The sequence below is a fragment of the Balaenoptera borealis genome (assembly GCF_965194805.1).
Source record: "Balaenoptera borealis genome assembly, chromosome: 10".
NCBI lineage: Eukaryota > Metazoa > Chordata > Mammalia > Artiodactyla > Balaenopteridae > Balaenoptera > Balaenoptera borealis.
In genome coordinates this window covers 90,081,312-90,109,061 of record NC_138874.1, presented here as the reverse complement: position 1 = coordinate 90,109,061, position 27,750 = coordinate 90,081,312, and the positions used below count along the sequence as shown (strand labels likewise).

Below are 27,750 nucleotides of genomic sequence, written 5' to 3'. Positions count from 1 at the left end.
GAGAAATGGAAGCCATGGCAGGCACTTTTAAAATTAAGATTTCCATCACTTTCAGGAGAGTGAGGAGGGAGGGATATAGACAAGCCACACTCCAGGTATTTCCTACCTGTCATACCAACTAAACGTGATGCTACTCAGAAATGAAGCTGTGGTTGAAGGATGCTGCAAGACACACAAAAAATCAGACAGTAAATCAATGAGAAACAGGAATTCCATGGAACACGAAAATCAGAAGCTGAGTTTTCTAAATATGATGTTGTGCTAGAAACTAGATATGACACTGAAGTAGGCTGGTCAACGTGTTTGTTTGGAGACCCTAAGGTCACCAGTAGAATGATAAGCAGACTTTTTGGGCATAGATGTATGAATTAACTGTCTATGCTGAAGCTTGGTGGGTCAATATAAAAGTCAGTGTTTCCAAATTCTAGTCACTTTGTTTCCTTACATCACAAAATGGACTATACTACTATATTCTGGGCTTGTGGGACCTCCATGAGACCTCGACATCTCAAAGTTACATCTTTCAAGATACCATCCAATTAAATAATATATGAAGTGGTCATATTTAGAGTCTCACTTTTGACGAGTCGTTTTTTTCTGAAAACGCTGAAAGGATCAGGACCAGGATCTGGAATGCATAGCAGATGAAGAACAGGCAGGAGTAGGCCAGATTAGAATTGCTGCCCTATGCGGGGGGAGGGGACAAAGAAAATGAGCCTTTTATCTGAATTAAGTCTAAACAGCCCCTATGTATCAATGCTTGTGATTAAAGTCTGTTATCAAATCCCCTAAATACAATCCTACCCTGCAACTCAATTTACCTTATGTCATTTACTCCAACTTAGAAGTTGCCCAGCGGTACCTCCTCATATCACCATCTCTTGCCTCCTTACCCTTAAGAGTGTCCGGATCAGAGTCTGAAACTGGAAAGTGCCACAGAGTATTGAGAGAATCCAGAATAGGGACAGGAACCAGGAGTCCTTCTGTATACACCATCGCCTGCTGTGCTGGATCAGCAAAACCAGGATCTAGAGAAAAATTCACATCATGTTTTGAAAAATATTGTCACTAACACCAAGGGCAAGAGGCAAGAAGGATGTCAGAGAACAGGGGAAGACACGGGGGCTGAAGGGGGAGACTGTTGTAACTAATCTGATGCCAAATAGTACATTTCCTCCCTGATACCATCCGACTTTTTCTTTCAGGACCCCAGTGCTCTCTCTGGAACTCCCTTCCCTCTCCCATCTCTATTCACCACACTTGGGCAGGGAGTCAGACAAGAACGCAAAAGGTCACCACCTGCATCTACATAGAATAACTTTGGGAGCCAGAAAAATCTTTCTAAGGCCCAAGAAAATAATTTCAGGCACTAAAGTATTCAGGTTGGGGAGGCAGATTCTGCTGAATAGGTGCAAGGTGTCTGTATCACGATATTTTCTAATAATATTAGACTAAGCAATTAGCAACAGCAAAAAACTTTGCCTCGCATTATTCACTTAGTTATAATTAAATGTTGTTTTCCCAGACCCAGTGCTGTGCTAGTAAACTGGCATTCTGAAAACAAAGCCATGATTTGTGGCATGTGTGAATTTCCATGGTATAAATACTCCCACCGTGGTGGATTTCAATCTCCGACATGATGTCACCAAACGCAGGGCTGGGAAGAGAGGCACGGTCAGCTCTGTGAGCTGGCTCCAGCGCCCGCTGCCTAGACTCTTCTCTGTTTTATAACAACGGTGACAAAACGACGTCCTTACAGCGGCCAAGCAGAGCATGTTACTGAGTGAAGTGAGGGTGGAGGACGGTACTGAGCACATACCTGGTCTAATGCAACCAACTGCTACTCAGTCCTAGCTGACCGCTGCCCTGTGGGAATGTCGGCCCAAAGTTGCCAGGCATTCTGATTTTTCAAGAAAGTTTAGGAATCAAAATAATTATGTTGTATCTTCCTCTTTCAAAATGATGGTAACAGGAATTCCCTGGCGGTCCAGTGGTTAGGACTTGGCACTTTCACTGCTGGGGGCCTGGGTTCGATCCCTGGTTGGGGAACTAGGATCCCACAAGCCGCTTGACGCAGCCAAAAATAAAAAATAAATAAATAAAATAAAATAATGGTAACGAATTCAATTGTTTTTTTAAACACTGTACAGCTCTCCCTCCCCCCACAAAAAACCCTGCCTGTAGGAGAGACATAAGTTTCTGTCATCAAATTTACACAAACAAGTCTAGACTCAGTGATCCATTGATTAGAGTCACCAATCAATTTAAAAATAATGTTTACAGCATGTAGAAAATTCTTTTACATCAAGAAACTTGGATTTCATCTGTGATCCTTAGATGGCAAGATATGAGGGCATAAGGTACACATGTTAATCATTAAAGCTAATACTTACCCTAGGAAGAAGGCATAATAAAGTAGTGTTTAAAAACAAATGAAAAGCTAAAATTGGTTTCACCCTATTACAACCAAGCTTTGCTTCATCATAGGTCCCTTGAAAAAGATAGATGAAATTGGACTTTATTTCATTCCACAAGAGCAAATTTCAGCTGGATGGCTATGAGTAGAGAGAAGATAAAGCGGATAGAAGTGATGATGGGCCTTACCCATGTGCCCAGGTAGAGGCTTGGATTGGTATATCTAATGGCAGGGACTGTGGCTTGTCCAGTGTCTTCTGTGAGTGCAAGAGCCAGATCTATGGCTGCCAGAATAAGAAGAAACCCAACAAGCACCTGAGAAGGCAAAAAAAACACTGTTAGGAAGGTATCATTTAGAATAGAATGGTTCCCAGTAATGGATGGTAAAAATGGTAGGTAGTGCAAGATATGGAAGCAACCTAAGTGTCCATCAGCAGATGAATGGATAAAGATGATGGGATACACACACACACACACACACACACACACACACACACACACACACACACACACACATACGCACAATGGAATACTCCTCAGCCATAATAAAGAATGAAATTTTGCCATTTGCAGCAACATGGATAGACCTGGAGGGCATTATGTTTAGTGAAATAAGTCAGAGAAGGACATATACTGTATGATATCACTTATATGTGGAATCTAAAAAATGTAACAAACTAGAGAATTTATATTTATATTATATTCTTTTTGTTATCAAAAAAGCAGCAGACTCACAGAGAACAGACTAGTTGGTTACCAGTGGGGAAAGGGAAGAGGGGAGGGGCAATATAAGGGTAGGGGATTAAGAGGTACAAACTATTAAGCATAAAATAAGCTACAAGGATATATTGTACAACACGGGGAATGTAGCTAATATTTTATAATAACTATAAATGAAGTATTACCATTAAAATTGTGAATCACTATATTGTACATCTGTAACTTATATAACATTGTACATCAACTATACTTCAATAACAACGGTAGGCAATGATTCAGATAACACACTCAATTATGGAATCAATGGATATATATAATTCAAGTAATGGAATAAAGTTCAAAGTATGCTAAGTGTTGTTAAGGGATGTTGATTGTCACGGTTTTAAAATACGTCCACAAATTCTCCAATACTCCTCCCTTCAAAAGATAGCTTAGCTCCCCTTCCCTTGAGTATGGGCTGAACTCTGACTCGCTTGTAATAAATAGAATATGGCAGAAGAGACAGTGTGAGACTTCCAAGATTAGGTCAGAGAAAACAATATGGCTTCCTCTTTGTTCTCTCTCTCAGATGACTCACAGCAAGGGAAACTTCCAGCCTCATCGTGAGGACACTCAAGTAGCTCTATGGAGAGGTCCACTTGGTAAGGAACTGAGACCTCCTGCCAAAAGCCATGTGGGTGTGTCAATTTAGAAGCAGATCTTCTAGCCCCAATCAAGCCTTCAGGTGACCTTAGGCAGAGCCTGCATATTAATAACAGCAACCTCATGACAGACCCTGAAGTCAGGTAAGCTGCTTCCAAATCTCTGACCCATGGAAACTGAGATTTAAAAAAAAAAAAAGTTTATTTTTAAGCCGCTAAGTTTTGGAGTAATTTGTTACATAGCAATAGATAACTAATAAAATAGATTTAAAGGGGGAATTCCTCCAACCCAATTGGTATGGCACTATTCCCTTTCCTTGGTCATTACTCCCAGCCTTCTCCCCATATCAACTTTGAAGTTAATGACTGCAACTCTGTGACCCTAAGATGACTCCAAGTCTGTCAAATATTTGTACTATGAGCTCATAAGACATGATACACATCTTGTTGTTCTAAAGGACTACCCGCCCACCCATCAGGAGGGAGAATAATTATTTCCACTGAGGAGGTCCACTAGTACCTTATCCGTCAAGATGAAGAGCTTTAGTACCAGCTCCTCTACCCTCACCCCTCCCTGCTCCCATCCATCTATGCCTACTCATTCCATAAGCCTCACTCATCCAGAATGGCTCAAGCAGAGATATTGGGCCCTTTATAATGAAAACCAGTGAAGAAAGCACCTTTAACTAATAGGATAAGTGCTATTATTTAGCAAAGAATTCTTAGGAATCAATCCCATTATTGCTAAAATAAAGGCTCTTTAGGATGATTAAAAGAAAAAATTAGGAAAATCTCTCAGAACAGAGGGGAAAAGAGAAAAAGAAATTCTAAAAAGTTGAGAAGGAGGATCAATTCAGCGAGTCTAACATCTATCTAACAAGAAGTTCTAGAGATATGGAATTTTAAAATTAGAGGAAAGGAAAGAAAAGAATAATATAAAAATTTCTCAGAGATAAGAAAGACATGAGTCTTTAGGTTAAAAGTATAGAACCCACTGAATGAAAAAAGACCCCTGTAGACACTCTTATGAAATTTCAGGACATCAAGAATAAAGAGGATAAAGCTTCTAGAGAGGATAACAAAGAATGAGAAGAATTCTAACGTGGTAGCACAGGATTTGGGGGAACAACATAGCAACATCTTCAAACTTAAAAAAAAATTTTTTTTGAACCTAGCATTCCATAGTCAGATCAACATTTTCAGAAAGCAAGAACCTAGAGACTTTATTTACTATTGCTCTTTCTGAAAATTTTATTGGGGGCACTAAATCTCGTTTTACACAAAGGGGCATCGAGATGAGGATATAATGTACAGCATGGTGACTATAGTTTAGAACTTTCAAATATACAATACAGTACTGTTAAGAAAGTAGATATGGAGGGCTTCCCTGGTGGCACAAGGTTAAGAATCCACTTGCCAATACAGGGGACACGGGTTTGAGCCCTGGTCCGCGAATATCCCACATGCCGCGGAGCAACTAAGCCCACGCACCACAACTACTGAAGCCTGCATGCCTAGAGCCTGTGCTCTGCAACAAGAGAAGCCACCACAATGAGAAGCCCGCACACCGCAACAAAGAGCAGCCCCCACTCGCCGCAACTAGAGAAAGCCTGCCTGCAGCAACGAAGACCCAATGTAGCCAAAAATAAAAATAAATAAAATAAATAAATTTATAAAAAAAAAAGAAAGTAGATATCGAAAGTTCTCATTACAAGAAAAAATTTATGTAACTATGTATGGTGATGGATGTTAACTAGACTTATTGTAGTGATCATTTCAAATTCTTATGCTGTACAGCTGAAACTAATATAATGTTATATGTCAATTATGCCTCAGTTTTAAAAAAGACTATAAACTGAAAAAAAAAATCTCATTTGATCTCCAGAACTTATTTATCTTCTAACTGCAAGTTTGTCATGCACTTGTGATTATAGTCAAAATACTGTATCACATACTTCAAAGTTGCTAAGAGACTAGATCTTAAATGTTCTCACACACACACAAAAAAGATAATTATGTGACATGATAGAAGTGTTAGCTAACAGTATGGTGGCAATCATATTGCAATATATAAACATATCTAATCAACACACTGTACACCTTCAACTTATACAATGTTATATGTGAATTAAGGAAGAAGAAAGGAAGAACTAGAGCCTAAAATTGATGGCAAAAAAAAAAAAAAAAAGGAGGGGGAGGGGAGTTCTCTGACGATCCAGTGGTTAGTATTCAGGGCTTTCACTGTCGTGGCCTCAGGTACAAACCCTGGTCTCAATCCCTGGTCCGAGAACTAAGGTACTGCAAGCTGTGTGGTACGGCCAAATAAATAAATTAAATTAAATTGATGGCAGATTATTTTTAGGTATAAAGGTAACCTACAGAAGAACAGAACATACTCACAAAATTAAAAGACTGAGAGAAAGAGGAAGAGAGAAAAAGGAAGCTAGGGAGTTGGGTCAATGAGCTAAATTCTTTGTCTTTCATAGAGGACAGAAATAGATATTTTTTGAAGTTGATGGATCAAGAAATACAGGTATAAACACATTATTTGCAGATATGGAGGTAACCATCAAAATAATTTTAAATGGCGGTCTCTGGAGAACAGGACTAGAAGGTAGAGGGGTGAGAATGAGTCTTTTTCTTTTCATTTTGTTTTTTTGTTTGTTTCTTTAGTTTTTTAAAGAGAGTAAAAGGAAACATCTCAAAATGTTAACAGGAGTATATCAGAGTGATACAATTATCAATGATTTCCTATTTCCCTAGAGTCGACAAACTTTCTACAATAATCAAATAAACTTTCTACAATAATGCATTCTTTTTATAATCAGAAACATACATAGGCTTTTCTTAATCACACTCAGGGAAATATTGTGGTTGTTTAATGATTACCAAGTCCGTAAATAATCTTTGCCCTTGATCTCTGAATCACTGAAGAAGTTTCAAGTGCACATGTAGTTTACTGAACTCAACTTCCTAAAGAGACACAATATCATTGGTATTAAAAAAGAAAGTACGGGGACTTCCCTGGTGGTGCAGTGGTTAAGAATCCACCTTCCAATGCAGGGGATGCGGGTTTGATTCCTGGTCGGGGAACTAAGATGCGAGGTGCTGAGAAGCAACTAAGCCCATGTGCCACAACTACTGAGCCCGTGATCCACAACTAGAGAGCCTGCGTGCCTCAACTACAGAGCCCACACACTCTGGAGCCCATGGGCTACAACTAGAGAGAAGCCCGCGTGCCACAATGAAAAATCCTGCGTGCCGGGATTCCCTGGTGGCGCCGTGGTTAAGAATCCGCCTGCCAATGCAGAGGACACAGGTTTGAGCCCTGGTCCAGGAGGATCCCACATGCCATGGAGCAATTAAGCCCGTGTGCCACAACTACTGAGCCTGCATTCTAGAGCCCGCGAGCCACAACTACTGAAGCCCACGTGCCTAGAGCCCGAGCTCCGCAACAAGAGAAGCCACCACAATGAGAAGCCGGTGCACCGCAAAGAAGAGTAGCCCCCGCTCACCGCAAACAGAGAAAGCCCGCACACAGCAAGGAAGACCCACTGCAGCCAAAAATAAATAAATATTAAAAAAGAAAAAAAAAGATCCCACATGCTGCAACTAAGGCCTGATGCAGCCATAAATAAATAAATAAATAAATATTTAAAAAAAAAAAAAAAAAAGTATGGAATTCCCTGGCAGTCCAAGGGCCCGGTGCTTTCACTGCCGAGGGCATGGCTTCGATCCCTGGTCCGGGAACTAAGATCCTGCAAATCATGCGGTGGAGCAAAAAAAAAAAAAAAAGAAAGTAAAGTGGTTTGGCCATATTTAATATCTTTCCACCTCTGCACAGTCCTCCTTTTCCCAGTGCTTTATGAAAGCACTCTGGTTGAACCTTCGACCCATTACAGAGGGTGTCTATTTCCATCACTTCCCTGGCAGACAAACGTCTAACTTCAGTTTCAATATTTTCAGGAACTACATCCCCCAGCAGACCATTCTACTATCAGACAGTTATTACCATAAGAAAGTTCTTCCACCTTTGTAATGGTCTTCACAACTGAACTTATTTAAAACCCTCTCAAAAGTCAACTGATAAAGCTGTCTCAAATTTAAGTTCTTAAACTTTGGTACAGCTGAAAATAATTTACTTATCTTTGATTTTCTGTCTTTTTTAAGTTTATGTAAGAGTAAGGGATAAAAAGGGTAAATCATCCACAAAAAAATAAAAAAGGAAAGAAAGTTCTTCTGTATGTTTGGCTAAAGTCAGCTCCCCTGGAACAACCTACACTGACTTACTTTGATCTTGCTCTCTGAAACTTTTCAGAATAAGCTAGGCAGTCTTGTATGTTATACTTCTACAAATACTTGAAGATGATTCCCATGTCTCACTAGCTCAACAGTAAGTCCACTTTTGTTGCACATCTGACCTCAGCAGATCCACAACCTCCAGAACAATACTCCTCTTTTGTTACCTTGGGACTAAATATGAGCTCATTCATTCATTCATTTTTTAATTCAATTCATTCAATTACCTACTATGCACAGGGTCCTTCGGGTAAGGGTGCACCTTTAAACAAACTGGTAGAGTCTCGCACTAACTTAGTCAAGCAAATTGACTTAGTCCAGATGAGGTAAACACTGCACTAATGACCAAACAGCAATGACAGTTCAAGAGAATCAGAAAGGAACAAACAGCCCAAAGGCAGGTAGAACAGGAAGTGAAGAAATGAAGTCAAGTTGAGGAGTGATCCAAGAAGAAGGTTCTCAGAGAAGAAGTGAATTCTTACTTTCTGAGGAATTATACTTCTGTTTCAGAGGAGAAAGCAATCGTTCTGAAATTTTTAAGAGGACGCTACTCTGTGCCTATCACTCTCAGGGAGGAGGACAAAAAAAAGTATAAATTATAAACGAAGCTCCTGAAACTATGAGCAAGGGTGAGTGGATTATTAGCTACAGGAAAAAAAAAAAGCTAATACATTTCTTTTTATCTACAGAGTTTTATCCATAGAGATTTGTATTTACAAAAGTTAAACAAACCATGATATATCCATACGATGGGATACTATGGATGAGCCTTAAACAACATGCATGAACCTTGAAAACCTTATGCTACGTAAAAGAAGCCAATAATAAAAGATCATGTATTATATGATTCCATTCGTATGAAATGTTTAGAATAGGGAAACTATAGTGACAAAGAGTATACTAGTGGTTGTTTAGGGCTAGGGGAGATGGGGAGATAGGGGTTGATAAAGGATTTCTTTCTGAGGGAAAAAAAATGTTCTAAAATAGACTGTGGTGATGGTTACACATATCATGAAAATACTTTAAAAAAAAGAATTGTATTTAAATGGGTGAAATTGTATGATATGTGAATTATTTCTCAATAAAATTGTTTATTAAAAGTTAATTAATAGCTATGATAAAAATGGGATACTGATTTACTCATTACCCAACCTTTTCTTGGAAGCTCCAGAAAATGATAGAAGCCCTCTAACTTGACTGACTAACCAAAAGCTCCGTCTCATCCCCAACGGTACTGAAGCATGCTGTTCAATGTTCAGTCTAACACACTCTTGACTCAATCCCTATTCCTAGAATGCATTTAATACCAACATTCAACAAATGCGTACCAAGTGGTAGGCCCTGTGCTGGGCACTCAGGTCAGCGAGGGAGACAATAGCCCTGCTCCAAGCTCTCGCAGACTCTTCTTCTATCCAGAGTAGGCAAAACACACCACCACCCCACCTCAGAGTGTCAATGCAAATCCAACTTCCTTTGGCCAAATTTCTTCCTTCCTTCTTTTTAGACTGCAGTAACCTGAGGTCATTGGCCTGTATGCTCATAGAACACCGAATCTAATTTGCCTCTCTAAAGCCCTGTTTAATAATCAGGACAGATAGAAAAACACCTAGTGAAAAGAAGCAGATGATAGATTTTAAGAGGTAGTTTTACAATCTCAGTTGAGGATCTTTTGGTTCTCACAAGACTTTCTCTGCATTAATCAGTGCAGCTGGCTGAGAGGCTCCTACCCTCATTCCTCCTGCAGCCCCTGTCCTTTCCATTATTTCCCTACTCAGGTATGTCACCGTGAGCACACACCCTTCCTCCCTCTACTTCGAGCGACCATCCAGACTCAGGGTTGACTTTGGAAAAATGGAAGCCCTATTTCAGATCCAAGCCTGGGGAGAAGAGCAATGTTTGGATTGGCTGAATGGTGCAGAGGACACATTAGATAGTTCATTTTTACCTCATGGTAGATGCCAACTGAATTATAGTCTCCTGATTAATTAGAACAGCTTAAAGATAGATAATCCAGTGTTTGCTTCTCAAATGCTGAAAAGACCATAACTATTCAACTGACTGATTACTCATCATTGGTGTTTCCAGAGTCCAATAGCCATAAGATTTAAGAGTCATTATTCTCATGCAAAAATCAAAGTAACTTAACTAAGAAGTATGGCAGGGGGCCAATGAGGCATGTGACAGGTGGAGACAGGGACATCCAGAGCATGGCTCTACCTGGAAAAGCTGGTTAAAGACAGGGAATAAGACACTTGAACCACCAAGAAAATGTCTCTATTGTGTACCACAAAATTAATTAGAAAATAGTGGGGTTCCCGTACCTGCTTAGCAAGGTAGAGTTTGGTTATAGAAGATTTCTTGGTCCTGGATCTATACACATAGAGAAGCTGCCAAGGGGCCAGGAGCCAAAGGAAGCCCAAGGGAATCCACACCAGAACAGTTTGCTCAAAACAAAGTGGCAGGTCCGCCTCCGGGCTATCCAGGAATGAGGAATTCTGGGGGACCAAAATGGAATGATTGTTGGATACATGCATTTTAAAAAAGAGAATACCAGCCCCCAGCCCACGCCCATCCCTACCCTTGCTTCCAAACAATTTTAACCCAGTTCTATATCCATATTTAGCCTGACCCTTTAACTAGCTGTATTTTCCTATCCAACTCCATTGATATAAATTCACCATTAAATGTCATTTAGTGACTTCTCTGACCAATCCACCCTCTAAAAACCTTTCTTTCTGTGATTCTAAGTGAATTTCTCCACCATCTATTATGATTTAATTTCACCACCACATTTGCCAAGTTGTGGGAAGGAGAGGGACCATTCCTCAACCCAACAGGGAGAACAGTCCTGGGATATAAAAACTTCTTATTCTAGTTTTTAGCATTGATTGAACTCACTGGCAGACACTCAAACCTAACCTGCAGGTAGCAGAATGCTTAGTCACATTTTGGCAATTAATCTCCTATAGCCCCAGGGGCTTAAGCTGGATCATGAAGAGGCACATTGGAGGGAAGGCTTATTCCCAGCAAGTTTTCTACTTGTCTTTGCATTCTGCAATAAATAGAAGTATCTTGTGAGGTGAAGGTGGGGCACCAGTTCTTACATCTGAGTCATGTGAGGGTAGATTATTCTCTTCTTACAAATATTTTTTGCTTTGTTCAGCTGTTTGCACAGCCTCTTTAAAGATTGAGGTGCCCTGACCAAGATGATCTGTCAGATGATTCTCAGAAAGAATTCTCTTGAGATAGCCTGGTGAGATCCTGGGGCATGTTAAGCCCTACCTTCCTGTGGTATACATGTCCTGGCCTCGAGGGCCTTGGGGTCCAGGTTCTTTCTAGGATGGGAGTGCTGTCCACGTGCTCTGCTATCTCATTCCTGCTCTTCTCCTCTCCCCATAAAATTATTTAACTTTAGAATTCAGAAGAATTACCTAAGATAGTTAAACCAGTTTAACAAGCACTCCAGATGATTCTGACCCTAGGAGTCTGCAGACCACACTTCCTCAACATCCCTAAATTTCTATTCCACTAAACCATTTGGTACTGATGCTTGCTGTCTTGAATTCTCTGCTTTAATGGTTCAAAAATTGTTTCAGGGGCTTCCCTGGTGGCACAGTGGTTGAGAGTCTGCTTGCTAATGCAGGGGACACAGGTTCGAGCCCTGGTCTGGGAAGATCCCACATGCCACAGAGGAACTAGTCCCGTGAGCCACAACTACTGAGCCTGCACATCTGGAGCCTGTGCTCCGCAACAAGAGAGGCCACAATAGTGAGAGGCCCGCGCACCGCGATGAAGAGTGGCCCCCGCTTGCCGCAACTAGAGAAAGCCCTCGCACAGAAACGAAGACCCAACACAGCCAAAAATAATAAATAAATAAATAAATAAATAAATAATTAAAAAAAAATTGTTTCAGTGCTCGGGATGCCCAAATTTGCATCCCTAGCCTCAACTTCTAGTCACATCACTAATTGCCAGTTCCTCTAGAACATATCAGTATTATTTCAACATCAACATTTTTCAGCAAGACTCAATCATAGACCTTCTCTTTGTCCTCATACTCCACAAACAACAATTCCCCCTCCTAACATTGATGAAATTGGAAGCTTTTCCCTTATTTCTCTTTAGAGAATGCAATTTTGCAGCTACCTAGTCCGAGAAGAGTGTGGGATACAATAAACATATTTTAGAGCAGAAATATATTATCTCTCCCACATAGAATATCCTAGGGAGATATTATGACTTATCTTAAAATAAAGAAAAAAAGAAAAAAAAGAAAGAAACCCTGAACTTTAGACCAACTGCACATCTAACTTTTCTAGTTCTTATTAGTGGTCACTCTAGGCTAATCTACTACTTGTTCCGAGTTGAGAAGAGTCAACAGTGAGGACAAGTGTAATTTCTTACCCAAAAAGTAGAGTTGCAGAACTTCTCCAGCATAATTCCTAGATCACTTCTAGAATGAAGACTCTTGTATGACTGTGTTGTTCCTTATTTACTCTTTTCCTCAGAGAAGGTGGAAGGCAAGTAGCAATATGTTATCTCCATTCTGATGTTCTGATGTTCCAAAGGCAGGTCTTCTGACCTTTCATCCCAACAATTTAATCGTTAACCTTGCTGAGACACATATTTACATTACCCCAGTGGATAGACATGTGACTGAAGAGCCCCAGGGACAGGTAGACACCAGTTCCCAAAGTACCAGAAGCCTCTGTAGATGGGTTCATACTTAAAAGGAACCACTGAAAGATGTCAGTAGAGCTGGCTGACAAATCAGGAGTGGGGGAGCCTTTCTTTCTCCTGAGGACACATGACTTAAACAGAGAAGCATCAATAAAGGGGCATGTACCCCTAAACATGCCACTGCATTTCTGTCTTGAGGCCTTAGAGTTTACAGAAATGTGAAACATCCTACTTCTCTGCATTTTCAATTAAGAACATAGAACTTAAAACATGGTTAAGGGGGCTTCCCTGGTGGCACAGTGGTTGAGAATCTGCCTGACAATGCAGGGGACATGGGTTCGAGCCCTGGTCTGGGAAGATCCCACATGCTGCGGAGCAACTAGGCCCGTGAGCCACAATTACTGAGGCTGCGCGTCTGGAGCCTGTGCTCCGCAACAAGAGAGGCCGCGATACTGAGAGGCCCGTGCACCGCGATGAGGGGTGGCCCCCGCTCGCCACAACTAGAGAAAGCCCTCGCACAGAAACGAAGACCCAACACAGCCATAAATAAAAATAAATTAAAACATGGTTAAAAACAGTGTAAACTTTGTTTGAAAAAGTCAGGTTATTAAGCAGCAAATCCAAATGTGAACCTACATATAATTTATGCATTTATGTATTTATGCAATAAGAAATCTCAGCTGTTAGGATTGTGGGTGATTTTATTTTCCTTTTTGCTTGTCTGTATTTACTGATGTTTCCATAATTATCAGGTATTATTTATGTAATAATATTTTTAAAGCAGTAAAAAGTAATGTAAAATTTACCATCCTAACCATTTCTAAGTGTTTCTAAACTGAAACTCTATACCCATTAGATAACCACTCCCCATTACCCACTTCCCTTAATAAAGCATATTTTCTTTTAAAATTAGGGCACCCTAAAATAATAGCAGCCAGACATGCTTGCCAACATATTAAAGTGTAAACACCATCATTTGGAGGATCACGCAGAGTCATTTTGGTTGTCAACACAAAAAAAAACCACTTTGCTCTGTGGGTATATACAGACTACCTACAGAGATTAATTACAAGAGAGTAATGTATATTTTAATGTACACATACATACATGTATAATTTAAGGTATATTTTAATGCCTGGCCTAAGGTTAACTATACCTTTGTTTACCTTAAATTCACAAATGATAAAAATATTTACCACTAGTACCAGTGGATATGTTCCTGATTATTAACATCTGAAAGATGTATACATTTTATTCAGTCATTTAGTTATCTTCTGAGAAGATAACCATAAGACGGACTTCCAGGAGACCTTCAAGATGGCGGAGGAGTAAGACATGGAGATCACCTTCCTCCCCACAAATACATCAGAAATACATCTACATGTGGAACAACTCCTACAGAACACCTACTGAACACTGGCAGAAGACCTCAGACTTCCCAAAAGGCAAGAAACTCCCCATGTACCTGGCCATGGGGCAGACAGGGCCTTCGTGCTCTGGCCGGGTGTCAGGCCTGTGCCTCTGAGGGGGGAGAGCCAAGTTCAGGACATTGGTCCAGCAGAGTCCTCCCGGCTCCATGTAATATCAAACGGCAAAAGCTCTCCCAGAGATCTACATCTCAATGCTAAGACCCAGCTCCACTCAATGACCAGCAAGCTACAGTGCTGGACACCCTATGCCAAACAACCAGCAAGACAGGAACACAACTCCCCCCCATTAGCAGAGAGGCCACCTAAAATCATAATAAGGTCACAGACACCCCAAAACACACCACCGGACACGGTCCTGCCCACCACAAAGACAAGATCCAGCCTCATCCACCAGAACACAGGCACCAGTCCCCTCCACCAGGAAGGCTACACAACCCACTGAACCAACCTTAGCCACTGGGGGCTGACACCAAAAACAACGGGAACTACAAACCTGCAGTCTGTGAAAAGAAGACCCCAAACACATAAGTGAAGCAAAATGAGAAGACAGAGAAACACACAGCAGATGAAGGAGCAAGGTACAAACCCACCAGACCAAACAAATGAAGAGGAAATAGGCAGTCTACCTGAAAAAAAATTCAGAAAAATGATAGCAAAGATGATTCAAAATCTTGGAAATAGAATGGAGAAAATAAACCTTTAACAAGGACCTAGAAGAAATAAAGAGCAAACAAATGATGAACAACACAATAAATGAAATTTAAAATTCTCTAGAAGGAATCAATAGCAGAATAACTGAGGCAGAAGAACGGATAAGTGACTGGGAAGATAAAAAAGTGGAAATAACTACCACAGAGCAGAATAAATAAAAATGAATGAAAAGAATTGAGGACAGTCTCCGAGACCTCTGGGACAACATTAAACACACCAACATTTGAATTACAGGGGGTCCCAGAAGAAGAAGAGAAAAAGAAAGGGACTGAGAAAATATATGAAGAGATTATAGTTGAAAACTTCCCTAATACGGGAAAGGAAATAATCAAGTCCAGGAAGCTGAGAGAGTCCCATACAGGATAAATCCAAGGAGAAACATGCCAAGACACATATTAATCAAACTATCAAAAATTAAATACAAAAGAAATATTAAAAGCAGCAAGGGAAAAACAACAAATAACATACAAGGGAATCCTCATAAGGTTAACAGCTGATCTTTCAGCAGTAACTCTGCAAGCCAGAAGGGAGTAGAAGGACATATTTAAAGTGATGAAAGGGGAAAACCTACAACCAAGATTACTCTACCCAGAAAGGATCTCATTCAGATTTGATGGAGAAATTAAAACCTTTGTAGACAAGCAAAAGCTAACAATTCAGCACCATCAAACCAGCTCTACAACAAATGCTAAAGGAACTTCTCTAGGCAGGAAACACAAGAGAAGGAAAAGACCTATAATAACAAACTCATAACAGTTAAGAAAATAGTAATAGGCACATACATATCGATAACTACCTTAAATGTAAATGGATTAAATGCTCCAACCAAAGGACATAGACTGGCTGACTGGAAACAAAAACAAGACTCGTATATATGCTGTCTACAAAAGACCCACATCAGACCTAGGGACACATACTGACTGAAAGTGAGGGGATGGAAAAAGATATTCCATGCAAATGGAAATCAAAAGAAAGCTGGAGTAGCAATTCTCATATCAGACAAAATAGACTTTAAAATAAAGACTATTACAGAAGACAAAGAAGGACACTGCGTAATGACCAAGGGGTCAATCCAAGAAGAAGATATAACAATTGTAAATATTTATGCACCCAACATAGGAGAACCTCAATACATAAGGCAAATGCTAACAGCCATAAAAGGGGAAATTGACAGAAACACAATCATAGTAGGGGACTTTAACACCCCACTTTCACCAATGGACAGATGATCGAAAATGAAAATAAACAAGGAAACACAAGCTTTAAATGATACATTAAACAAGATGGACTTAATTAATATTTATAGGACTTTCCATCCAAAAACAATAGAATACACTTTCTTCTCAAGTGCTCATGGAACATTCTCCAGGTTAGATCATATCTTGGGTCACAAATCAAGCCTTGGTAAATTTAAGAAAATTGAAATTGTATCAAGTATCTTTTCCAACCACAATGCTATGAGACTAGATATCAATTACAGGAAAAAATCTGTAAAAAATACAAACACATGGAAGCTAAACAATACACTACTAAATAACCAAGAGATCACTGAATAAATCAAAGAGGAAATCAAAAAATACCTAGAAAAAAATGACAATGAAAACAAACACGACAACTCAAAACCTATGGGATGCAGCAAAAGCATTTTAAGAGGGACGTTTATAGCAATACAATGCTACCTCAAGAAACAAGAAACATCTCAAATAAACAACCTAACCTTATACCTAAAGCAATTAGGGAAAAAAAAACAAAAAAACCCCAAAGTTAGCAGAGGAAGGAAATCATAAAGATCAGATTAGAAATAAATGAAAAAGAAATGAAGGAAATAATAGCAAAGATCAATAAAACTAAAAGCTGGTTCTTTGAGAAGATAAACAAAATTGATAAACCATTAGCCAGACTCATCAAGTAAAAAACAGAGAAGACTCAAATCAATAGAATCAGAAATGAAAAAGGAGAAGTAACAACTGACACTGCAGAAATACAAAAGATCATGAGAGATTACTACAAGCAACTCTATGCCAATACAATGGGCAACCTGGAAGAAATGGACAAATTCTTAGAAAAGCACAACCTTCTCAGACTGAACCAGGAAGAAATAGAAAATATGAACAGACCAATCACAAGCACTGAAATTGAGACTGTGATTAAAAATCTTCCAACATACAGAAGCCCAGGACCAGATGGTTTCACAGGTGAATTCTACCAAACATTTAGAGAAGAGCTAACACCTATCCTTCACAAACTCTTCCAAAATACAGCAGAGGGAAGAACACTCCCCAACTCATTCTACGAGGCCACCATCACCCTGATACCAAAACCAGACAAAGATGTCACAAAGAAAGAAAACTACAGGCCAATATCACTGATGAACATAGATGAAAAAATCCTCAACAAAATACTAGCAAACAGAATCCAACAGCACATTAAAAGGATCATACACCATGATCAAGTGGGGTTTATCACAGGAATGCAAGGATTCTTCAATACACACAAAATCAATGTGATAAACCATATTAACAAACTGAAGGAGAAAAACCATATGATCATCTCAATAGGTGCAGAAAAAAGCTTTCAACAAAATTCAACACCCATTTATGATAAAAAGCCTTCAGAAAGTAGGCATAAAGGGAACTTACCTCAACATAATACAGGCCATATATGACAAACCCACAGTGAACATCATTCTGAATGGTGAAAACCTGAAACCATTTCCTCTAAGATCAGGAACAAGACAAGGTTGTCCACTCTCAACACTATTATTCAACATAGTTTTGGAGCAATCAGAGAAGAAAAGAAATAAAAGGAATCCAAATCAGAAAAAAAGAATTAAAGCTGTCACTGTTTGCAGATGACATGATACTATACATAAAGAATCCTAAAGATGCTACCAGAAAACTACTAGAGCTAATCAATGAATTTGGTAAAGTAGCAGGATACAAAATTAATGCACAGAAATCTCTTGCATTCCTATACACTAATGATGAAAAATCTGAAAGTGAAATTAAGAAAACACTCCCATTTACCATTGCAAAAAAAAGAATAAAATACCTAGGAATAAACCTACTTAAGGAGACAAAAGACCTGCATGCAGAAAACTATAAGACACTGATGAAAGAAATTAAAGATGATACAAACAGATGGAGAGATATACCATGTCTTGGATTGGAAGAATCAACATTGTGAAAATGACTATACTACCCAAAGCAATTGACAGATTCAATGCAATCCCTATCATACTACCAATGGCATTTTTCACAGAATTAGAACAAAAAATTTCACAGTTTGTATGGAAACACAAAAGACCCTGAATAGCCAAAGCAATCTTGAGAAAGAAAAACGGAGCTGGAGGAAATCAGGCTCCCGGACTTCAGACTATACTACAAAGCTACAGTAATCAAGACAGTATGGTACTGGCACAAAAACAGAAATATAGATCAATGGAACAGAATAGAAAACCCAGAGATAAACCCACGCACATATGGTCACCTTATCTTTGATAAAGGAGGCAAGAATATACAATGGAGAAAAGATAGCCTCCTCAATAAGTGCTGCTGGGAAAACTGGACAGCTACATGTAAAAGAATGAAATAAGAACACTTCCTAACACTATACACAAAAATAAACTCAAAATGGATTAAAGACCTAAATGTAAGGCCAGACATTATAAAACTCTTAGAGGAAAACATAGGAAGAACACTCTATGACATAAATCACAGCAAGATCCTTTTTGACCCACCTCCTAGAGAAATGGAAATAAAAACAAAAATAAACAAATGACACTTAATTAAACTTAAAAGCTTTTGCACAACAAAGGAAACCATAAACAAGATGAAAAGACAACCCTCAGAATGGGAGAAAATATTTGCAAATGAAGCAACTGACAAAGGATTAATCTCCAAAACTTACAAGCAGCTCATGCAGGTCAATTTCAAAAAAAAAACAAACAACCCAATCCAAAAATGGGTAAAAGACCTAAATAGACATTTCTCCAAAGAAGATACACAGATTGCCAACAAACACATGAACGAATGCTCAACATCATTAATCATTAGAGAAATGCAAATCAAAATTGCAATGAGTTATCACCTCACACCAGTCAGAATGGCCATCATCAAAAAATCTACAAACAATAAATGCTGGAGAGGGTGTGGAGAAAAGGGAACACTCTTGCACTGTTGTTGGGAATGTCAATTGATACAGCCACTATGGAGAACAGTATGGAGGTTCCTTAAAAAACTAAAAATAGAACCACCGTATGACCCAGCAATCCCATTACTGGTCGTATACCCTGAGAACACCGTAATTCAAAGAGAATCATGTACCACAATATTCACTGCAGCCCTATTTACAATAGCCAGGACATGGAAGCAACCTAAGTGTCCATCGACAGATGAATGGATAAAGAAGATGTGGTACATATATACAATGGAATATTAGTCAGCCATAAAAAGAAATGAAATTGAGTTATTTGTAGTGAGGTGGATGGACCTAGAGTCTGTCATACAGAGTGAAGTAAGTCAGAAAGAGAAAAACAAATACCGTATGCTAACACATATTTATGGACTCTAAAAAAAAAAAAAAAGGTCATGAAGAACCTAGGGGCAGGACAGGAATAAAGACACAGACATAGAGAACGGACTTGAGGACACGGGTAGGGGGAAGGGAAAGCTGGGATGAAGTGAGAGTGGCATGGACTTATATATACTACCAAATGTAAAATAGATAGCTAGTGGGAAGCAGCCGCATAGCACAGGGAGATCAGCTCGGTGCTTTCTGACCACCTAGAGGGGTGAGATAGGGAGGGTGAGAGGGAGACGCAAGAGGGAGGATATATGGGGATATATGCATAGCTGATTCACTTTGTTATAAAGCAGAAACTAACACACCATTGTAAAGCAATTATACTCCAATAAAGATGTTAAAAAAAAAAGAAAAGTAAAAGACTCAAAAAAAAAAAAGATGGACTTCCATACTTTTCTGTATGTTTATAACAGCAGAAAATGATTTAGGCCTTGAAATGAGATCAGATGCAGGATCAGATAAAGGCATGACATTATTATAGTGGCTTTGGAACAGACCTCTGACTGTACAAACAGAAACAAGCTGGAAAGATGATATAATCATAGATTTTTAAAAATCCACCAATGAGGATACAAAGAGATCTAAATGAACCAAACGAGAGGTTGATTTGGCCCATGAGCCAAATTCATCTGACCCCTATTTTTGTCTGGTCTTGGAACTAAGATTGGTTTTTATATTTTTAATTATAAAATGTGAAAAAGACTATTCAACATGAACAGCCTTTCAGTAAGAACTGCTCAATTTTGCCTCTTGGTTCACACAGCCCCAAATATTCACTATTTGGCCCTTTAAAGAAAAGTTTGCCAACTAAACTCCAGAAATGACAAGACCTTTATAAGACAGAAGAGAGCCACAGCAGCTTTCATCTCTGCCTGAAATGGAGCAGGGAGTAGTCTACCATAAAGGGGGTTTGGCAGAAATCACTCCATCTTCTAACAAACTTTTCCAGGTCATGTGTGGGGCTGACAGATTATACTCTAGAGGAGCCAGAGAAACAGTCAGAATGAAACAGGAGGAAAGGGGGCAGGGCACAACCCTTTAAGAATGACATAGGGCTTCCCTGGTGGCACAGTGGTTAAGAATCTGGCTGCCAATGCAGGGGACACGGGTTCGAGCCCTGGTCTGGGAAGATCCCACATGCTGCAGAGCAGCTGTGCCCATGAGTCACAGTTACTGAGCCTGCCCGTCTGGAGCCTGTGCTCTACAAAGAAAGGCCGGGATAGTGAGGCCCGCGCACCGCGATGAAGAGTGGCCCCCATTTGCCACAACTAGAGAAAGCCCTCGCACAGAAACGAAGACCCAACACAGCCATAAATAAATGAATGAATGAATGAATTAATTAAAAAAAAAAAGAATGACATAGCCGTTGTGGATATAACATAAACTGGTTAGAACCGATTAGGTCCAAGATGGTGGAAGATTCAACTTCCAGTAGACCTTGAGCCTCGTTATATGCTCATTGTAATACAGCAGCATGCTAAATGACAGGGCCACAGGCGCCATGACAGTTCCAAGGCTGACCATAAAAGGCCAAAAGTGGGCAGTGGCCCAATTCCTGGAAATCCCTGCCCCTTCCCCCAAATAGTTGGAATAATCCTACCACTCATTAATCTGTGAAATTACCCAGTCCATAAAAACTAACCACCCCATATTTCGGGGCCTCTCACCTTTTGAGACGAACTGCATTCTGTCTATGAAATGTGTATCTCTCTAAATAAGCCCACTTCTTACCTATTACTCTGCCTCTCACTGAATTCCTCTGTGCTGAGACATAAAGAACCTGAGCTTCATTAAGCCCTGAGATCAGGTGTGCAAACTCAATTAAAAGACAGTGGATTCAGGTACTTCCTTGGTGGCACAGTGGTTAAGAACCCGCCTGCCAATGCAGGGGACAAGGGTTCGATCCCTGGTCCAGGAAGATCCCACATGCCATGGAGCAACTAAACCCATGCACCACAACTACTGAGCCTGCGTGCCACAACTACTGAAGCCCACGCGCCAGGAGCCCGTGCTTCGCAACATGAGGAGCCACCGCAATGAGAAGCCCACGCGCCGCAATGAAGAGCAGCCCCCACTCTCCGCAACTAGCGAAAGCCCGCGTGCAGCAACGAAGACCCAGTGCAGCCATACATAATTAAAAAAAAAAAAAAAAAAAGACAGTGGATTCGAGTCCCAGCCCATGGGTTCAAATCCCAATCTGGGTTTTGGCTGGGTTCGAGTCCCATCTGAGTTGTGCGGTTTCAAGACTGCACTGTCCCCAATTCTTTGCCACACTGGTCTTACCAAGTGCTGAGAACAGTACAACAAAATTGGAGGAGGCAGTTAGGAGAGCTGAGAGTAAACACCGAGGCGTTCTAAGCTTTCACCGACAGAAAGTTAGGGCAGAGGCAGAAGAGCTGAGAGAAACCCCTCCAATGCAATTCCACCTTCACAGAGAGTAAGACCACCCCAATCATCCTTGGAATGGGCAAGGGGGGAAGCAGCAGCAGGGCTGAATGAGATCTCCCAAGAAAACAGAAAGCAGGAAGCAGCAGTGGAGGTAATCAACCCAGAGAGATTTACCAAGACTTTCCCACCTGAGTTCTATCAACAGAGCCAAGAGAAGTATACAGCCCGAAGGTGAACCTCATTCCAATGTTGAACCCGTAGGCCCACAGCTCACCTTTCCTGGATCTTCTGGTGAGTGGTGTAGATAGTAATTGAGCTTTTTGGCTCTCACCAGCCAAGTCGCTTTTCAGATTTGCATTTATCAAGTTATTCTTCCCCTCTGTTGTCAGTAATGTGGGATTTTGGCTGTCTGACCATTCATCAGTGGCAATTTGTCAGGTGGCATTCAACAGGAAACCATTCTGTGGCAGGTGGCAGACAACAGGAAATCTTCATTTGTTAGCCTGCTTGTTTGCTTTTGTCTGTCGTAATTCTGATATTTCTGTTACCGAATCAAATTTGGGTCCACTGGCCCGCGCGCAGTAAAGCCAATCTACTGACACTGGGTTGTGGTGAAGGAAGGTGCGGCGTTTATTGCAGCGCGTCAGCAAGGAGCCCAGGAGCGCTGCTGCTCAAAACACCAGAACTCCTCGATGGGCTTCGAAACGCATTTTTAAAGGCTAGGTGAGGGAGGGGCGTCCCAGGGTATGCAATCAGCTCATGCACAATTCTCTGATTGGTTGATTGTGAGGTAACAGGGCGGTGTCAGAGGGGTTAACATTATCAATCCTTAGGCGCCAGAAGGTCTGGGGGCTACGTGCTCATGATCATCAAGTAGTTAATTTCTTCCATTTGGTGGTGGTTTTAGCATCTGTAAAAAAAGCTCAGGAAATGTGCAAAAAGACTGTTATCTGGGTACTTCAGAGAGGAGCTAAAGCTGAGGATATGGGGGAGGGGTCTGTCCTAGGAAGGCCCCACAGGGTCCTGCTGGGTTACATTTACTGGCATTTAAAACTGTATGTTTGAGAAGTTGTCATTATCATGTGCTTCTGATCAGAGTTAGAATACATTGTGTATATTATACACCAGTGTGTAATTCTAAGGCTCAGAGCCTTCTTCCTCCCTCTAAATCATTAGCTTTTTTCATGTTTACCCATTAGTTGTCAATATCTGCAAAATGGAATTCCTTTACCAGGGATGATAAAAATATGCATAAACTTCTATAGGAACTTTTGACTTTAATAAAGGACAATATCTAAGGGGCCTTAGAAAGTCTCTAGCATACAGGGGTCAGCTTTCTTTGATTAGCATACTAAAGTTTCTAAATTAACACAATTCCAATTCATGTCCCTTCAGGACTCTTTAAATAAGGCTCAAGAGAGTGAGAAGAAACTATGTTATTAAAATTTAGGCAATTAAAAAATTTAAATGAGGACCCATTATATAAATCAAGATTTATAAATTGCCAAACTCTAAGCAAGTTCTATTCTTTTAAAAAATTGATTGAAAAGCAATACCAGTATTGCAATTCTAACAAAATACCTGTTATTCTCTGACAGTAATGTTAGACCTCTATTTCTCAAGCAAATGGAGGAGGATTTATTGACTGCATTTGTCTAGCAAGTAAGTTGTGAGAGCAAATTAGCTATGCTTGGTAATGTTCATCGAGATTTAAGAGAGGACCTGATGAGCGGTATTCTAAAAATAAAATGGAACCCCCATGATGTCTCCTGCAAGTAAGAGGAACCAAAGGTAACCAATAGAGATTATAATCATGTTTTAAAACAAGCAGGGGACTTCCCTGGTGGTCCAGTGGTTAAGACTACGCACTCCCAATGCAGGGGGCCCGGGTTCAACCCCCTGGTCAGGGAACTAGATCCTGCATGCCACAACTAAAGATCCCGCATGCGGCAACCAAGATCCCATGTGCCACAACTAAAACCCGGTGCAGCCAAATAAATAAATATATATTTTCCAAAAAAAAGAAGCAGGATTTGTACTTGTTTGTGCTTAAACATTTTGTGTAGCCAAAAAAAGAGAAAGTGGAGGATCTAAATTTCATTAAAACAAATGCTTAGATTATAGAATACGTACTGGCACAGGTGGAATATACATATAATATTAAATGAAAAAAGAAGTGGGTGGTTCTGGCATGAAGGGGCGTGAAAGTTACCATTCCATTCTAACAAGGATAAAGCTAAACAAACTGAAAAGTCAAAAATTTTTCTCAGATGGATAAGAGAAGTGAGGTCACAGGGCAAACTGCTATCCCCCAAATCAGAGAGACAGGCAAATACAGAGAATCACTATTTACCAGAACAAAAATTTCTGTGGAACCAGTGCCAGGGTAGGAAAAGCTGAACTATAATTGACTAATTGATAGAGGCTCAGTGTCGGAGAGTCAGGGTCACTGAGAGGTTTTTTGTTTTTTTTTTTAAGTATGTAAAATATTTATTAAGGGCTTTGCTTACAGAGGCACAGCATAAATAGAATAAATTCTCCTGAAATGTAATTAGTGTAGCCGGTTGATATCATCCAGTTGATAATTTGTGGTGGAAAATGCAAGACCTGGGACTAGGTTCCCACATCTGAACTTGGGTAAGTGAAACAGAGAAGGACCCTATGGTCCTTGCCCCCCGTGTTCTCAGCCTGCCTTTTGTCTGTGGAAAAACTTTAGCCAAAAAATAAGCTTAATCAGAGAAATGAGAAAATACAGAAACAGTCAAAGGAGACCAAATAATAATAATTTAGTCATTAAGCATAGTCAAGGACTTTTAGTTCCTCTCAAGGGCTATAGATAATAATTCTGAGCCATATCCTGTGAGCTGTCTTGTAGATACTGAAACCCCTACCAGGTGGAAGAAGTTAACTACATGATGACCAGACTGTAGCCATGACTTAAGCTGCCACAGTTCCAAGAACTGGCCTCGAAGAAATGGGGACAAACCGACCCTGGAACTAAAGACTAACTGTACTTAAAACAGTCAGGATGACTCTGATCAGACCACTGATGGCCAATTTCAACATGACTGTCAGAGCTGACTGTGCTGTTTCTGCATGTAGCCCCCTCCCTCTGTCTATAAATGCTCTTGCCCACTGATTGTCAGTTGGGGGGCAGTTGGCCTTTGGACAGGCGTCCACCCCCTGCCCCCCACCCCCTGCCCCAGTTGCCGGCAACCAAAATAAGGCAAACTTTCCTTTCCACCAACCTTGCCTCTTTATTGGCTTTTGAACTGTGAGCAGCTGGACCCCACTTTCTGTTACACAAATGCATGAGCAAAGGCTCTGCTCCAGGAGCCGCTCCCTGCAACTGCTATTCTGCCATTGCCTCTACCAAGTCTGCTAGGCAAATACAAAAGCACAAGCAGGACTTGCTCCACAAACAACCATCCCAAGGCAGGGGGCGCTTAATTCACACCTTCAAATCCTTGTGTATCTTCCACAACCACAAGTTTCTCTCATAAATCTTCAAAGGTTTCAGTTGGAGATAAGTCAAGGCGATTAACGCATGTGTGAGCTCTGGGAGGTTTTTCAGGACTTCTCCATTGCTATATTGTAAACAGCTGGGGACCACTGGAACCATAAAATTAGGCAAATCCATTCCTGGGTACACAGGATGTTTCCGTGACAAACTGCAGTAAAACTAGATATGCTTCTCAGTGTCCATCAGCAGCACAGCCTTCCAGAACCACTGACTGACAGGGTGGTCTGGGCAGTAGTCCTTCCTGTAAATAAATGTCTCCAGTCGTTCACGTCCACATTGCCAAGGCTGCACATCAGCCACTCCAGCTTACTTTCATCAGCATTTTTAATCAAATCAGTAGGAGGCAGTTCTGTGAATCCCTCCAAGATGGCACTCATTTGCTTCTGGATCTTGTTCACAAATCTCCACTGGATGACTGAGTCTGTCAAGTCTGAGATATCAGAAAGATCCACGGGGACTCAGTTATAGGGGAACCCCGCATACTTTTGTGAGTTTTACCTTGAGGAGGTTCTCACAGTGAATATCGGAGAAAAATCTCCTAATGCTTCTGGCAGGGGGAGGGGAAAAGTAACCATTTGAAATATACCAGAGCATTCTATTCTTCCTAAAGTCTGCCCTCAGAAGAAACTATTTAACCAGAGCTTAATCTGCTGGGTTACAACCTGGGGGGAAGAGAAATACCCAACTCCAGCCCACTCTAGCCTTCTTGTCCCACCTAAGGGAGGGAGCTGAGAAGCACTTGTGAAGTTCACAGTCCAGAGGCACAGTCTCACTAAAAAGGCTGAGATCTAATCACTGGACCATAAAACATTTCCTCTCCCTCCACTCCTTACCACCACATTATTAAAGGCCTATTTTCAGCAGTTCCTTTTACCCAGTATATCATGTCCAGCTATCAAGAAAAAATTATAGGGCATACTAAAAAGCAAAAAACACAGTTTAAAGAGACGGAGCAAGCCTCAAATATGGCAGGGATGTTGGGATTATCAGACTAGGAATTTTAAACAACTATGATTAATATGTTAGGGGCTCTAAGAGATGAAGTAGACAGCATGCAAGAGCAGATGGGCCATGTAAGCAAAGAGACAGAAATTCTAAGAAAGAATCAAAATGAAATGCTAGAGTCAAAAGCACTGTAATAGAAATGAGTAGAAATAAAGAATGCATGTAATAGGCTTATTAGTAGACTGGACACAGCTAAGGAAAGAATCTCTGATTCTTTGGTCCAGTGGTCCAGTGGTAAGGACTCTGCATTTACACTGCAGGAGGGAAGGTTTCGATCCCTGGTCAGGGAACTAAGATCCCACAAGCTGCACAGCATGGCCAAAAAAAAAGACAAAAAGAGTAGAAGACAAAAATAAAAACAAAGAACAAGGGCAACAAGTATAAAACAATAACAAATATGGTAGATATTAATCCAACTATATCAGTAATCACTTTAAGTATCAATGGTCTAAATATACAAATTAAAATGGAGATCGTCAGAGTCAGTAAAAAACAAGACCCAACTATATGATGTCTATAAGAAACCCACTTTAAATATAAAGACACATATAGATTAAAAGTAAATGGATGGAAAAAGATGTGCCATGCTAACACTAATCAAAAGAAAGTGAGAATAGCTATATTAATTTCAGAACAACTTCAGAAGAAGGAAGTTATGTGGGATAAAGAGGGATATTACATAATGATAAAGGGGTCAATTCTTCACAAAGACATAACAATCCTTAATGTGTATGCACCTAACAGAGCATCAAAATATATGAGACAAAAACTGATAGAACTGCAAGGAGAAATAGATGAATCCACTATTATAGTTGTAGACTTCAACACCCCTCTATCAGAAATAGACAGATCCAGCAGGCAGAAAATCAGTAAGGACATAGTTGAACTCAACAATCCCATCAATCACTACATATAATGGACATCTATAGACTACTTCATCCAACAACAGCAGGATACACATTCTTTTCAAGCTCACAGGAACATTCACCAAGATATACCACATTCTGGGCCATAAAACACACTTTAATAAATTTCAAAAAATAGGAATCATACAGTACTGCTCTCAGACCACAATGGAATTAAACTAGAAATCAATTACAGAAAGGTAGCTAGAAAATGCCAAATATTTGGAGGTTAAACAACATTATACCTAATTACACATGGGTCAAAGAAGAAATCTCAAGAGAAATTTTAAAATATTTTGAATGGAATGAAAATGAAAACACAAATTATCAAAATTTGTAGGATGTAGCAAAAACAGTGCTTAGAGAGAAATTTACAGCATTGAATGCATGTATGAGAAAGAAAGAAACCTAAAATCAATCATCTTAAGTTTCCCCCTTAGAAAAATTTA

At 40.1% G+C, this 27,750-nt stretch overlaps 1 protein-coding gene across 5 annotated transcripts in view; it reads right to left on the bottom strand.

Moving 5' to 3' along the window:
* Positions 1–13,124, bottom strand: part of ABCC2 (ATP binding cassette subfamily C member 2) — a 62,707-nt gene extending 49,583 nt beyond the window's left edge. For 2 of the 5 annotated variants that reach the window (XR_014249206.1, XM_082408060.1), the window contains exons 1-6: positions 12,480–13,124; positions 10,397–10,570; positions 2,605–2,730; positions 894–1,028; positions 578–685; positions 107–162 (exon numbers count right to left, since the gene is read on the bottom strand). Coding sequence is in view for 4 of the 5 variants with exons in the window: in XM_082408060.1 (XP_082264186.1) it covers positions 107–162; positions 578–685; positions 894–1,028; positions 2,605–2,730; positions 10,397–10,570; positions 12,480–12,512 (632 nt within the window). In the remaining variant the exon portion in view is untranslated. The remainder of the gene's footprint in view (positions 1–106; positions 163–577; positions 686–893; positions 1,029–2,604; positions 2,731–10,396; positions 10,571–12,479) is intronic. The other 3 variants (XM_082408059.1, XM_082408058.1, XM_082408057.1) reach the window with 2 other exon arrangements.
* Positions 13,125–27,750: the final 14,626 nt, after the last annotated feature.